Consider the following 17,023-nt stretch of genomic DNA (forward strand, 5'->3'; position numbering starts at 1 on the left):
AAATGTCCACTTTCTTCTTCCATTCAAGTCATGTAACAGTGATCTAGGCCAGAGGTTACTAGCAATTAGTCCAGTACAGAGTGATCTATACCACTGCTCTTTGTTAAGAAATCAAATCAGTCATGAAGCTTCTGGAGCTGAAGCTCCTCAAACCTTTGCTTTCTGCAGAAGAGGGATCTTGTCATGGACCTGTCCAGACAGCTGATTGAGGTCTTGAAGTGTCTGGAAAGACTTGGATGACTCTTCCCACGATCCACGAGTTTTAAGGCACTGAACCATCAACGATAAGCACAATGTCTCCTGGGAAACTGCATTTCATATCTAACCATTTCCGACATTCCTGCAACTGTGACCCATCACTTCCAAAACAAGTTTGATATGTATAGGACCTGCTTCCAACTACGATGAGCATAAATGTCTTCCTTTTAGAACTCTCCTAGCGGTAAGGATGCTGAGGTCTTCAGAGACAACAGATGGTTTGGGTGTTAGTACTTCCAAATCATTAGGATTGGAGAATGCTTGAGTAATTGTATGACCATAGCCTTTATTTCACAAAAGACTGTGTGGAAATCCTCATCGTCAATATTTTGTACCTTCATGGTGGAACTGATGAACTTTTGTTCAGGCCTCCCATGTTCCTTCATTTAAGAAAAACACAATTCCTTTTTGAAGAAGCACATTACTAGTCTGTGAATGATTCCACTTCTCAATGACTTCTTGGAACTTGCACTCAGCTCCAACAAAGTTTTTCACATTATCAGAGAACAGTTCATAAACCTGTCCTTATCTTGCTATAAAGCGTCAAAGCCCATCAACAAAGTAATCTGTCTAAAGAATATAACATTTCAAAGTGAACTCCTTGTATAGCTAGACAGGTAAATATGACCCCATACCTCATTGTATTCCTTCTGCTCTTCACTTTAGAAGGTCCAAAGTAGTCCACTCCTATACGTGTAAACAGATGTTCCATCTGGAGAGACCCTGTCCAGAGGTAGATCTGCCATGCACTGGCATTCTGGAGCTGGTTGCAACCGTTGACAAACAACGCACTTAGACAGGATTCTTCTTAAAACTGCTAGCACTGTTTTGGCACTACCTGGATAAAGTGTGGTTACAGCCACCATGTCCCTCTTTGATGTACATGCCTCAGAATGATGTCTGAGATATGAAGATCCTTCACCACTACAACAGGATGCTTAAACTCTTTGGGCATGGCTGCCTGACAAAGACGTCCACCAACTCTCAAGACACCATCTTCAAGTACTGGACTGAGTTTGAAAATATGGGAGTGGTGCGAACAGCCCAGCATATCTATAGATGCGAACTTCCCACTATACAGGACATTTACATAGGTGTGTAAAAAGATCATTTTCTCAATGAAGGATCATTTGAGACCTGAGTCACCCCAACCACAAACTGCTCCAACTGCTACCATCCGGGAAACCGTATCACAGCATAAAAGCCAGGACTAACAGGCTCCAGGACAGCTTCTTCCACCAGGCCATTAGACTGCTTAATTCATGCTGATGCAACTGTATTTCTGTTATATTGACTACTGTGTTGTACATAATACTTATTATAAATTACTGTAATTGCACATTTAGATGGAGGCATAATGTAAAGATGTTTACTCCTCATGTATACGAAGGATGTAAGTAATAAAGTCAAATCAGTTCAATTCAATTGTGTCTGTAAAGTGGTGTAACTGTGCAGAAGTAACTTCTCTAAGATCCGGGGGTTTCAGACATCTAACAACCTTGAAGTCTTCCAACTGGCAGAGTTTTTCAGCCAGCTTGTTCACTCATGAGCAATGATGTTGGTATAAAATCATCCCAGCCAAGCCCTTTCTTACATAGATCTTGTAGGATTTTCTAAGTAGATAGCACCTCTGAGCTGAAGATCCCTAAAGGATCATAAATGGAACTGACTGTGAAGAAGGTCCCCCTTCTGCTGGGTGGTCTATCTTGGATCGTGATCTTAAGCTGGAAAGCATCAGACTGAATGTACCATTGCACATCCAGTACTCTGTCCACTGAAGGTGTATCTTGATTCAAATCCAAATTGTTCATGCCTTTAGCTCTTTGCCCTTCTGGTATTAGTTAACACACCATATCTGTTGCTTATCCTCATTGTGAATCATAAGCTGCCTCTAGCACAAGTGGATTCAAGGTCATGAGAGAAAGAGACACTGCTTATTCCTCAAGGCAATCATCAACATTAGAAGCAATACAGAAGCTTAATCACAGTCTCAGAGCTGAACTGTTCTTTGATGTTTTCTGCACATTTCTTGCCCCAACTCACCCTCCCTCAAATAGACTAACTAAACGTGAATATATAACTATACTCATTTACTTCTACCATGTCCCAACTCATGAGACATATTGCCATAATAAACATGCCACAAAGTACAATATAGGCAGAAAATAAATAGATTTTCAATAGCTCCAATGGACAGAAAATAAGATACATGGCTCCTACATCATCATCCCCTCAAAACTAATCAATAAGCTTCAAAACTTTGGTCTCAATACCTTCTTGTGCAATTGGATCCTCGATGTCCTTACTTGCAGATTCCAGTCAGTTTGAATTGGCAATATATATTTCACGATTTCCATGAGGACAGGTGCACCACAAGGCTGTATGCTTAGTCCCTTACTCTATTTGCTTTACACTATGACTGTGTAGCTAAGCACAACTCCAATGCCTTATTCAAATTGCTGACGGCACCACTGTTGTAGGCTGTATCAAAGGTGGTGACAAATCAGCATATTGGAGAGCGATTGAAAATTTGGCTGAGCAGGCTAGAACAACAATGCTTACTCAAGACAATGCTTACAATGTCTCCAAGAACTGTAAATGTTTTAGGTTGAAACTCAATCACGTAGATGCTGCTTGACTCGCTGAATTCCTCCAGAAGTTTGTTTGTTGCTCTTTATTCAGTTACCTGCAATCTCTTGATTCTCTCAAATATCTATTAGCTTTGTTTAAATGTGAGTACAACTAAAATATTAGCTTCTGTATTCTTCAGTCATTGGAAGTTCCTAATTGCTTCCGAATGAACAAATACTCTTCATCTTGCAATTGGATATTCAGCACTAACTTTCAGAAGTTTATTTAGGCTAAAATGCTGTTTCATCTTGTTCTAGGCAGGAATACTTTATCTGTGTATAAAACATTTGCAAATTTGACCATGACCAATATTTTCTCACAGTTGAGAGACAAATCATTCAGCAGACCTATTGGGCTAGCAATTATAGCACTCAAGCAGAAATTCCTCAGTTTTATAACTGCTGCTACCTTCTGTGAAAGGAAAACTGGCCACTCTATTTTAAACATTATTATACCACCTCATCTACTCTTAATCCTGTGACAGATTCACAAAAATTGCTTATAGGAAGATTACATAAGCTGTAACATATTCTTTGAAGGGAAACTAGACAGTGAAACAAACTTGATGCTCGCAATATGCCACATAATTTCCCATAAATATGAATTAGGTACTCAAAGGTCAGTCTTAATCCCGTAAGAATGATTAGATCAGCTCTGTCAATACCATGAAAAAAAGAATGAACTTACCACTAAGCAGAGGCCTGTTAAGAGTATAAATGCTTGGGAGGTTTTCAATATCAGTAAGTCGCTGGTAGACTGCACGAGATAAGTGATCAGCATGGTATAAACTACCCAGGATAATGCTTGCAAAATAGATAGGCTCCATAAAGTGGCTCAACAGAGCTCCTTGCACTCCAAGCACATTCCATCTGAAATTAGAGAACATTATTGTTTCATGAAATAAGAAGGAATCTATCATCAAGCTACATCAGCACAAATACTGAAAACCTTTTCTCCATGAGTAATACATTATACACTGCTGTTCTAAACTAGAGTACCTGGATAACTTGATATAACCACAGATAGCTTAAATAGAGACACTGAACAATAGATTTAAATTTTCATGGCCAATATGAATGGCACATTTCTTGTATTTTTCTTTCACTCTTATAGCACAATATTAGTTTTAGTGCAGTTGCAAAATGTGCATACTGGGTCTGCACAGCTCTGCTTAGGATTGCAGATAGTACATCAAATTAGGCAAGTAAAATAACCTTGAGCAGTAAAAAAAATGGCTAAGCAATTTAAAGAACCTTAACATATTAAATTATACCTTTAACAGCAAAAGCAGCTTGTGTCCATAACTGTAACCACACCACAACCCACCCCAGAAAGAAATCCACAGTGGCATCTACTATTAAATCATGAATTATATTAAAACTAAACCGGAAATGTGAAAATTAAAACAATTTTATACAATTTAAATTCAAAAAATAAATACAGTCAGATGTGGATTAATTCACAAGATGTAGTACCACAATGGTAGAATTTGGCTCCTATTATCATCTAGTCAGAGGTGAATTTATTAAGCACCTTATTTTTAATTTTAACTTATAATTTCTCCAGTCACATCCACATTACTCATATTGCACATATCATTTGTTCACCTAAGCAACATATGCTCAGTTGACCTAAAAGGATCAAATCAGGTTTACTATCTCTGGCATATGTCGTGAAATGTGTTGTTTTGCAGCAGCAATCCAGTGCAAGATATAAAGTTACAAAAAACCTGCAAAGATGAATATAAAGGTAGTATTCATGGACCATCTAGAAATCTGATGGCAGCAGGGAAGAAGCTGTTCTTAAAACACTGAGTGCCCATCTTCAGACTCCTGCATCTCCTCCCCAATGGTAGTAACACGAAGAGGGCATGTCCCAGCTGGTGAGGTAATTTTATGATGGATGTTGCCTTCTTGAGGCATCACTCCTGTAAGATGTTCTCGATGGCCAGGAGGGTAGGGCCCAGGATGGAAAAGGGTAGTCTACAAATCTCTGCAACCTTTTGCGATCCTGTGCATTGGAGGCTCTGTACCAGGCTGTGATACACACAGTCAAAATATTCACCACTATACATCTTTAAAATTTGCTAGAGTTTTTGATGGCATATAAATCTCCTCAGCAGAGCCACTGGTGTGCCTTCCTCATGATTGACATCTGAGAAATCCTACTGACTCCATAAACAGAAAGGAAGGCAAAAGCACAACATGATTAACATTCCTCCAATCATGGTGACAGTAAATTGATCCAATAACAGCATTCAGTTCAGTAGCTATCTGTACTAGTTTTTCTAAACCATGAGCAAAGTCCACACACCTTGACAAAACCAGTACAGGCTTGCCTGACAATGAGTGAACCATATTGACCAGTCAAAAACTCCAATCCTTCAGCTGGCTATGAACCTGTCAAAGTGCAGCAAACAATGTTGATAGATGGCTCTAATTTGATCACAAAAGTTAAATAACAAGACTGAACACTTGGTCTCATTAAAGTTTGTTTTATCAATAAGATTAATCTTGAGGAAACACATTAAAGAGAACTACCAATCTGAGCAATCAGCTCTAACAGTGCTAAATGCAGCAGGAAGACATGAAATAACTTCTTCAGTTCAGCATCAACAAATTCAGTAACTATTATGTGTGAACACAGGACCATTTGTGATTAGTGAAGATTCTCGTCAGTTTTTTGGATTAAATTGCAGAATATGGCAATGTCTCCTCATCTTTTTCACCTGGCAAGCAAATTCAGGCATGCCATATTTGGAAACAAGTTAATTTCAGCCTCAAGTACATAGCCATGACCCTGAGGCTACATAGAATGCAGAATCAGGGTTATAATGAGATCAGTAACAATCTTATTAAATGGAGGAGCTAGCGAGGGGTTGAGTGGTCTACTCCTGCATTTCATCATCAATGAGTCCTCAGAGAGATCTAAACTGAAGGATTTCTACAAGACTTAATGCTACCTCTTTCTAAGGGTGATCCTGGGGATATTTCTACAACTGCATTATTATATGCTGGGATAGTGGGGGAGAAAGAGTAAAAGTTTGTGGGACCTATATGCCTCTCCCCTATCTTCCTTAATGTGGCTCACCCAGTTGACACATCCAGTCCACATAATCCTTGTCTTCTCCACCATGCAAAAGTTGATTGTTACTTCTCTGTCATACTTGACCAGCAATTTCAACAGGTGGGAATCCAGCCTTATTATCTGGGAGCACACACAAAATGCTGGAGGAACTCAGCAGGCCAGGCAGCATCTATGGAAAAGAGTACAGTCTATGTTTCAGGCTGAGACCCTCCAACAGACCTGGAGAGAAAAAGATGAGGAGTAAACACAAGATGACAGATGAAACCAGGAGGGGGTGAGGTGAAGTATAGTGCTGGGAAGTTAATTGGTGAACGAGATACAGGGCGGAAGAAGGGAGAATCTGATAGGAGAAGACAGAAGGCCATGAAAGAAGGAAAAAGGGGGAAGGAGCACCAGAGGGAGGCAATGGTCAGGCAAGGAGATACGGTGAGAGGGGGAAAAGGGAAAGTGGAATGGTGAAGTGGGGGAGGGCATTATCAGAAATTTGAGAAATCGATGTTCATACCATCAGGTAGGAAACTACTCAGACGGAATACAAGGTGCTGTTCCCTTTTCCTTCTCTCACTGTATTTCCTTGCCTGCCCATCGCCTCCCTCTGGTGCTCCTCCCCCTTTTTCTTTCCTATTATGTTCTCCCTTCTTCAGCCCTGTATTTCTTCCCAGTTCTTTATTTCACCCCTCACCCTCCCAATTTCACCTATCACTTTGTGTTTCTCCCTCCCTGCCACCTTTTGACTCTACTGCCAATTTTCTTTTTTTCCAGTCCTGCTGAAGGGTCTCAGCCCAAAACGTCAACAGCACTCTTTTCCATAGACACTGCCTGGTCTGCTGAGTTCCTCCAGCATTTTGTGTGTTACTTGGATTTCCAGCAGCTGCAGATTTTCTTGTTTCTGTTTATCTGGGAGTTTATTTTTGAGCAGTCTTCCAATGACAAATAACTCAACTGGAATTCTGGCTTGCTAACCTGAGCATCAGATGCCTTCTTGTCACCATCCCTGTTCAAACTGGTTTGATTGCAGATGATGTCTACCTTCCTTCTAATTCATTACTCAGTTACAGAAATCTGGCTCCTGCATGTTTCTAGTCTAAACTATAGGCATAAACACTGGCAACCTGTGCTAAGTTACACGTATATTGAATATAGTTTGGTAACTGAACATAAACAGGTGACAACAAAAGTCAAAGTAATCATAAAAACTTCAGTGACAGCAGGACTACTGTTCTTCGTCAAAAGTGATTACTCACACTTTTTCAAGGGGGTGAAACAGCAAATGTCCTTAAAATTCAATAACAAATAGCTTTGGCTCTAGCTAGAAATGGCAACATCATGGTTTGAGTGGCGACAGTCTGGGCAGGCAGTCTTAGCAGTACATGCAAGGGTACTGTCAGAGGGCCAGTGGTTGATGGGCAGCTGCTGACAACCTGAGAGGGGGCAGAACATACATCCATTTGCACTCTCCCAGGATGGGTATCTAACAAGTTGCAATCTGCCATTGAATTATATTACATCACTGTGACTAACACACATTAAAAATGCCCCAGCTTCAGTTTTCTGCCTATTCCCTATAAATATTAACTATCCTTTAAGGCAAAAAGCTCCTGGACCAGCTTCATTTCCCTCAGCACCAAACTGACTCCATAGCTCGAGTGGACTCAGTAGCTCATGTTGTTAACTGTTCACTTTTTAAAAATTATTTGCTTGATGTGCCCTCTTTTGCAGATTGGATGTTTGTTGGTTGTTGTTATGTGTCTTTATTTTAGTGAATTCTAATGTGTTTCTTTGCTTTGTAGGTATCTGCAAGAAGACGAATCTCAAGGTTGTATATGGTTGATAATACATTTGAACGTTGAACTTGGAAATTTGAAAAGAGGACCATCTTGTTCATGAATATATCCAATGATTCAGTCCAATATGTCCCTCGAGTAGAGAATTCAAAAGATTAAAAACTCGCAGAGAGGAAATTCCTCCTCATCACCATCTTAAATAGGAAACCCCTTATCCAGACTTTGAGACTCTCCAATAAGGGAAACAACCTTTCAGCACTTATCACGCCAGAATAAGAATCCAGATATCATCAGAAAACTTCTCATTCTTCTAAACTTCATGGAACAGAGACTTAACTTAGCCAAACGTTCCCTTGTAAAACAACTCTTCCAAATGCTACCAAAGCTAGTATATCCCTCCTGCAATAAGGAGAACACTGCTGAAAGCACTGCTCTGGATGTGGTATCACCAACATCCTGTATAGATGCAGAAAAATTCCATACTTGTGTTTGCATTCCTTTTATAAAAGGGTTGATATTGTATTCGTCATCTAACTGCTGAATCTGGCACCATATTCCTGTGTTTCATGTGCATAGAAAATCCAGATTTCTCTGCTTTAGTGATCAGTTAGCTTTCAATGGCCACCTGATTAATGAGTGCAAGATGAAGTCCACATATACCTGGTGTTCATTTAATGAAAAGCAATTACTGGATGATATTAGGTAAAACAAAGTATTCAAGAAAATACTTTATTATCAGAGTACATACATGTCAATATGCAAACCTGAGATCCTTTTTCCTGCAGGCATATCTATAGAACAGTAACTGTAAACAAGATCAATGAACAACAGAACTCTGCAAATGCAAATATAAATAAATACCAATAAATAATGAGTATGAAATAACAAGATAAAAAGTACTTAAAGAAAGACCATCGGTTGTAGGAACACTAGAAACAGGAGTGCAGTTATCCCCTTTTGTTCAAGAGTGTAATGGTTGGGGGGGGGTAATAACTTTTCTTGAACCTGGTGGTATGAAATTAACATTCTAACATTCCTATGCCCTTCAAAATGGTTTCGAAAGGTCCAACAAAAATATAAAAAAGTGTTATGGATTTGCAATGGGATCACAGATGAAAATCCAGAGCCAGCAACATTGGAATGGGATGGCATAATGCTGCATGGCTCAAGTGACTTATGTTCAAGTTAGAATTTAGATGGGGGGGGGGGGAACGTCACGTGATGACGTAGGATCGAGACACTGGAACCCAGCTCTCCCGTAAAAAATCAATAAATTAATGTTTAAGTGAAAAAAAGTTAGTCAATACTTTCTAAAAGTTACTTATAAACTACTTCGGATTGTTTCAAGTTATGCCTCACAAACAGAAGATGAAGAAAACTACTACCATGAATACAATGCAAGTTGGAACAGAATCAAGGCCCACTTCTATCAAAGAACCGCAGGCTCAGGTACATTATACCACCGGCGATACAGAACAGGAAACTGCGGCAACATCGACCATTTCTAAAGAAAAAGACCAACCAGAACTGTGCAAACGTGAAGGAAGGAGCAAGCGCAAACGGGAGCAACCAGAACTACAAATCCCAGTTACGACTGAAACCGAAAGTGAAAGTGAATCTGAGAGAGAGTCAGATCCTCTGGAAAAATCAGACGAAGATCGAGGTAAAAGTTTTTCTGGAAATATAGAAAAGACTTTGATGTAAATAATGCATAAATTAGAAAAAATAAACGCATTAAAAGTAATCAAAAAAGTGATAAATATGGAGATTATGTTTGATAAAATGTCAAAAAGACAGGAAAAAATGGAAAAGAGAATTATAGATTTGGAAACTATAACAGAAGACATGGTTGAAAGAATGAATAAAATGTAAGATGATATTACTGCCTGGACATCAGAAAGAAAACAATTCATGGAAAAAATTGATAAGCTTGAAAATTTTAGTAGACGAAACAATATTAAAATTGTTGAACTTAAAGAAGGTATAGAAGGAGAAGATCCAATAAATTTTTTTCAAAAATGGATCCCTGAAAAATTGGAAATGGAAGGAGAAACTCTAATTGAGATTGAAAGGGTTCATAGAGCCTTAAGGTCAAGACCTCAAGCTGATCAAAATCCACGATCAATTTTGATAAAATGCTTAAGATACCAAGATAAAGAAAAGATCCTGAAGGCAGCTGCCCAATGTGCCAAAAAGAGAAAAGGGCCATTGATGATAGCAGGGAAGGCAATTCTTTTTTATCCTGATATAAGTTATAACCTTTTGAAGAGAAAGAAGGAATTTAACCCAGCGAAAAAAGTTTTATGGGAAAAGGGTTATAAATTTATAATGCGTCACCCAGCAACACTGATAATTTTTTTGGAGGAGGGAAAAAGAAGATTTTTAACCGATTATTGAGAAGCGGAGGAGTTCGCATAAAAACTTCCATCTATTCGCTAATTACACATACAGATTTCCAAGCGTAATGGATTAAAGATGAAGATAGACACAGTGAATGGAAGTGATGGACATTTAAGGATGATACGGGAGAAAAGCAAAATTTCAGAAATACTAATTGAGAATACTAGTTTTTTTTCTTCTTATATATATATATATATATATATATATATATATATATATATACTTCTTTATGTTATGGGGGGGCTGGGGAGCTTTGGATCGATTACTACGGGATTCACGTGTGTAATCATGGCCATCGCCATGACCCGTACAACGGGGGGGGGGGGGGTAATGTTGAGTTTTTTTTTCACAACATTAATAGGGGGGTATTTTGTTTTTTTCTTTATACTCTATTTTTCTTCTATCTTTCTGCCTGGATGATCGGTGGGGACACACATAGCAACATGGAGAATCTTAAAAAGATTTCCCAAGATACCACGAAAGTTGAAAGATTAGGTATTATTATAGTTTGGAGTAACATAATTAAAAATAATGACTAATTTACTGAATTTTTGAAGTTGTAATGTTAATGGGCTTAATGGACCGGTGAAAAGAAAAAGATTTTTAACATACATTAAAAAAATGAAAACAGATATAGCTTTTTTACAAGAAACACATTTAACAGACATAGAGCATCAGAAATTAAAAAGAGACTGGGTTGGAAATGTTATTGCAGCTTCATTTAATTCAAAGGCAAGAAGAGTTGCAATTTTGGTTAATAAAAATTTACCAATTAATATACAAAACGTATTAATTGATTCGGCGGGGAGATATGTAATTATACATTGTCAAATTTTTTCAGAACTATGGACTCTTATGGATATTTATGAACCAAATGAAAATGATGTAAAATTTATACAAGAGGTCTTTTTGAATTTGGCTAACGCATTTGACAAAGTATTAATAGGTGGAGATTTTAACTTTTGTTTAGATCCAGTTTTAGATAGATCAACAAAGGTTGTCACAAAATCAAAAGTAGTAAAATTAACTATCATTGATGGAAGACTTAAATTTGATTGATATATGGAGAAGAATTAATCCAAAAGAAAGAGATTATTCATTTTATTCAAATAGACATAAAACATATTCAAGGATAGATTTTTTCCTATTATCAACGAATATTCAAGATAGAGTGAAAAATATGGAATATAAAGCGAGAATATTGTCAGATCATTCTCCTTTGATAATGACAATGACAGATAAAGAGGAATCAATTTATAGATGGAGATTTAATTCAATATTACTAAAAGGTCAAGATTTTTGTGATTTTATGAAAAAGCAGATTCAGTTTTTTTAGATACAAATTCACATTCAGTTGATGATAAATTTATATTGTGGGAAGCAATGAAGGCATATTTGAGAGGTCAGATAATAAGTTATACTTCTAAAACTAAGAAGGAATATATGGTAGAAATAGATCAATTGGAAAAAGAGATTACAAAATTAGAAAAAGAATCTCAAAGAAATATGACAAAAGAAAAATGAAGACAACTTGTTAATAAGAAGTTACAATATAATACACTTCAGACATATCGAACAAAAAAAGCAATCATGAGAACTAAACAGAGATATTATGAACTAGGTGAAAGATCACATAAGGTCCTTGCATGGCAGTTAAAAACAGACCAGACTTCTAAAACAATAAATGCAATTTTTAAGAATTTTTATTCTGAGTTGTATAAATCGGAATCACAAAATGATAATGTCAAGATAGAAAGGTTTTTATCATAAATAACTCTTCCCAAATTAAATATGGAAGAACAGAAGGGATTAGATATGCCTTTTACATTGAAAGAGGTTGAAGAAGCCCTAGGATCACTTCAAAGTAATAAATCTCCAGGAGAAGATGGTTTTCCGTCTGAATTTTATAAAAAGTTTAAAGATTTATTAATTCCTCCTTTTATGGAGGAATTTTATGGAGGAATTTATACATCAAGCGGAAAGAACGCATAAACTTCCAGAATCTTTTTCGACAGCTATTTTAATAGTATTGCCAAAAAAAGATAGCGATCTTTTAAAGCCAGCATCATATAGACCTATTTCTTTATTAAACACTGATTATAAAATAATAGCAAAAATCTTATCTAACAGATTATCTAAATACTTAACAAAATTAGTACATATGGATCAAACAGGATTTATTAAAAATAGACAATCGGCAGATAATGTAACTCGGTTATTTAGTATAATTCATTTGGCGCAAAAGAGGGAGGAAATGAGTGTGGCAGTTGCTTTAGATGCAGAAAAAGCATTTGATAGATTGGAATGGGATTTTTTATTTAAGGTATTGGAAAAATATGGATTAGGAGTATCTTTTATAAAATGGATTAAAACCTTAAATACTAATCCCAAAGCTAAAGTAGTGACAAATGGTCAAATTTCAACATCATTTCAGTTAACAAGATCAACTAGGCAAGGTTGTCTATTATCTTTCTTTCTTTTTCAATCTTTTTATCATTATTAGTAATATGAACAAAATACAATTGATATATTGGTAAAGGGATTTACAAACATACACATTTCCATTGCACATGAAAGAATACATAAGCAATGATTACAGCACAAAAGAGTATTCCCAAAACATGAACGATACAGTATATATATGAACAAGGTAAATCTAGGTATATCATAATATATAATATAAAAAAAAGAAAAAAAAGAAAAAAATTATGCAAAAAAACTAAACTAATAATCTAATAGCTAATAAAGAAGAAAAAAAAGCAAAAAAGAAAAAGAAAGAAAGAAAAACTGGAAAAAGTAAAAAAAAGGTTGTTTATAATATCTCAAGAATACACAATCATCAGTGTCGTCAACTCCAACCCTCTAAACTTAAACAAGATTAAAGCTGGAAAATCAAATAGGCTTGAAACAGGGTCATATTACATCATATGAAAATATTGAATAAATGGTCTCCATATCTTTTCAAATTTAATATAAGTATCAAATATACCACTTCTAATTTTTTCTAAATTTAAACATAACATAGTTTGAGAAAACCAATGAAATACAATGGGAGGATTAATTTCCTTCCAATTCAGCAAAATAGATCTTCTAGCCATTAGAGTAAGAAATGCAATCATTCGACAGGCGGAAGAAGATAAATGAAGTGAGTCCATCATTGGTAAACCAAAAATTGCGGTAATAGGATGGGGTTGTAAATCAATGTTCAATACCGTAGAGATAATATCAAAAATATCTTTCCAATATTTTTTCAAAAGCAAACAAGACCAGAACATATGAGTTAAAGATGCTATTTCAGATTGACATCTATCACAAATAGGATTTATATAAGAATAAAAATGAGCTAATTTATCCTTGGACATATGGGCCCTATGTATGACCTTAAACTGTATTAATGAATGTTTGGCACATATAGATGATGTATCAACTAATTGAAGAATTCTATCCCAATTCTCAATAGGAATAATAAGATTAAGCTCTCTTTCCCAATCATTTTTTGTCTTATAAAGGGGCTCTGAACGTATCTTCATAATTATATTATAAAGTTTTGATATAAGCCCTTTTTGGAAAGGGTTTAATTCAAACAAACTCTCCAAAATATCTGAAGACACAAAATTTGGAAAAGTAGGTACAGTACTTAAAAAATGCCTAATCTGTAAATATCTAAAAAAATGAAACCTAGGCAAACTATATTTATCAGATAATTGCTCAAAAGACATAAAACAATTGTCCAAAAGTAAATCAGAAAATCATAATAATCCCTTAGTTTTCCAAGCCGAATAAGCTTGATCTATAATTGAAGGATGGAAAAAACAATTAGATACAATAGTAATATTTAAAACGAACTGAGTCAACCCGAAAATTTTCCGAAATTGAAACCATATACGTAAAGTATGTTTAACTATCGGGTTGTCAATTTGTTTCGGCAATTTAGAAAGAGCAAAAGGGAGAGAAGCCCCTAAAACAGAATCCAGAGCATAACCTGGTACCGATTTAATTTCCAAACTCACCCAATGAGGGCCAAAAGATCCATCCCAGTCTTTCAACCAACTTAACTAATATCTAATATTAACTGCTCAATAATAAAATCTGAAATTAGGTAATGCTAACCCACCTTCCTTCTTTGCCTTCTATAAGTATATTTTACCTAACCTGGGATTTTTATTCTGCCATATATGAGGAAATTTTTGAATCAACATTAGTAAAAAAAGATTTTGGAATAAAAATTGGTACTGCTTGAAAAATATATAAAAACTTAGGTAAAATAACCATCTTAATAGCATTAATCCTACCTATCAGAGATAAAGATAATGGTGACCACTCAGTAAACAAGCATTTAATCTGATCAATTAAGGGTAGAAAATTAACCCTAAATAAGTCTTTATGGTTTTCTGTGATTTTAATCCCCAAGTAAATAAACTAATTTATATAGTTATTAACTAATTTAAAAGGTAAATTTCCATAAATTGGGACCTGTCTTTTGAAAGGAAACAATTCACTCTTATTAAGATTTAACTTATACCCAGAAAAATCACTAAATTGAGCCAACAATAATAGAACTGCTGGAATAGATTTCTCAGGGTTAGAAATGAATAATAATAAATCATCTGCATACAAAGATAACTTATGAATATCTGTCCCACGATTAACACCCGAAATATCCTGTGATTCTCTGATGGCAATTGCCAAAGGTTCTAAAGCAATATTAAATAATAATGGGCTAAGAGGACAGCCCTGTCTAGTGCCCCGAAATAAACGAAAAAAGGGAGATCTTTGATTGTTAGTAAACACCGAGGCTACTGGAGTGTGATAAATCAGTTTAATCCAGGAAATAAATGTCGGACTAAAATTAAATTTCTCCAACACATTAAATAAGTAAGGCCATTCAACTCTATCAAATGCCTTCTCCGCATCTAATGAAATAACACATTCTGAAGTGCTATGTGAAGGAGTATAAACAATATTCAATAATCTCCTAACATTGAAAAAAGAGTAGCGATTTTTAATAAAACCGGTTTGATCTTCTGAAATAATTTGGGGTAATACCTTCTCCAACCTGGATGCCAGTAACTTGGAAAAGATCTTGGAGTCTACATTCAATAAAGATATTGGTCTATAGGATGCACAGTCAGTAGGGTCTTTATCTTTCTTCAGTATTAAAGAAATGGAAGCTCTATAAAAAGATTGTGGCAAATTCCCCAATCTAATTGCTTCTTCAAAAACCCTGCATAACCAAGGAGAAAGAGCAGCGGAAAAACATTTAAAAAATTCTACTGCATACCCATCTGGACCTGGTGCTTTCCCAGAATTCATTGAGGAAATAACCCCTTTAATTTCTGCATCCATAATAGGAGTATCTAATATTGAAAGATCATCTGATGATAATTTTGGAAAATTCAATTTCCCAAGAAAATCACACATGATATTACGATCCTGAGGGAATTCAGAATGATACAGGGAGGTATCTTGAAATGAATTATTTATCTCATCATGGTTAACTGTCAAATCCCCATACTGCTGACGAATCTTAGTGATTTGACGTTTAACCAAAGCATTCTTCAACTGACTAGCTAACAGTTTACCTGATTCATCACTATGTATATAAAAATCAGATCTGGTTTTCATTAATTGATTTTCAATCGGAGATGCAAGTAATAAACTATGTTACATTTGAAGTTCAACCCTTTGTTTGTAAAGCTCCTTACTAGGAGTGATCGAATATTTCTTATCAATCTCTTTAATTTTATCAACCAATAAAGGAGTTTCCTTCTTAATGCTTTTCTCAGACCAACAGAGTAAGAGATAAACTGTCCACGTATATACGCTTTAAAAGTGTCCCAAAGTGTTCGGCAAGAAATATCATCCGTGGAATTAGTTGAAAAGAAGAAATCGATCTGTTCCTTCATAAATTTAATAAAATCCGGATCTTGCAGTAAGGTAGAATCAATTCGCCATTGTCTAACATTAGAAGTTGTATCCGTAAATTTAATAGAAAGTTTTAATGGAGCATGGTCAGAGATGGCTATAATATCATAATTACAACCAATTACCTATGGAATAAAGCAAGAGTCAATAAAAAAATCAATTCTCGAATAAGAATGATAAACATGTGAGAAAAAAGAAAACTCTTTGTCCTTAGAATGCCGAAATCTCCAAATATCAAAAACTCCATTATCAGTCAAAAAGGAGTTAATACAAGTGGCCGACTTATTAGGTAAAGTCTGAGTAGATATAGATTTGTCCATCAAAGGATTTAAACAACAATTAAAGTCACCATCCATTATTAACTTATATTCATTTAGATTAGGTAAAGAAGTAAATAAGGACTTAAAAAATCAGGACAATCCTCATTTGGAGCATAAACATTAACCATAGCAACCTTTTTATTACAAAGTAAACCCATAATTAACAAAAATCTATCATTCGGATCCGAAAAGATACCGTGTTGGACAAATGCAATAGAGGAGTCAATAAAAATTGAAACTCCCTTTACTTTGGCATTCAAATTCAAATGGTACTGTTGACCCCGCCAAGACCTAAAAAAGCGATATTTGTCCTCCTTCCTCACATGAGTTTCTTGTACAAAAATGATATGAGCATTAAGTCTTTGGAATACTTTGAAGATCTTCTTTCGTTTAATTGGATGGTTTAAACCATTAGTATTCCAAGACACAAAATTAATGGTCTGAGCCATATTTCTAAAATCAACCCTTTGGTATAAAAAGGGTTAACCAAATTATAAACTCATGCACCCGGAAGAGGAACAAAAGTAGAGAGCGGACTCGGAAGTGACGACATCGCAGACATATTTGAAGTTCAAAAACAGCCCAAATAAAAAAACTAAAACAAACTGGTAAAAGAAA

The 17,023-nt window shown here is 35.7% G+C and overlaps 1 protein-coding gene across 4 annotated transcripts in view; it reads right to left on the reverse strand.

Annotated features, from left to right (window-relative positions):
- Nucleotides 1-17,023, reverse strand: part of LOC132392805 (double-stranded RNA-specific editase 1-like) — a 351,001-nt gene that overhangs the window by 12,354 nt on the left and 321,624 nt on the right. For all 4 annotated transcript variants that reach the window (XM_059967199.1, XM_059967197.1, XM_059967201.1 and 1 more), the window contains one exon: nt 3,577-3,758. In XM_059967199.1, the coding sequence (XP_059823182.1) occupies nt 3,577-3,758 (182 nt within the window). The remainder of the gene's footprint in view (nt 1-3,576; nt 3,759-17,023) is intronic.

This window comes from Hypanus sabinus, chromosome 4 (assembly GCF_030144855.1).
Source record: "Hypanus sabinus isolate sHypSab1 chromosome 4, sHypSab1.hap1, whole genome shotgun sequence".
Classification (NCBI taxonomy): domain Eukaryota; kingdom Metazoa; phylum Chordata; class Chondrichthyes; order Myliobatiformes; family Dasyatidae; genus Hypanus; species Hypanus sabinus.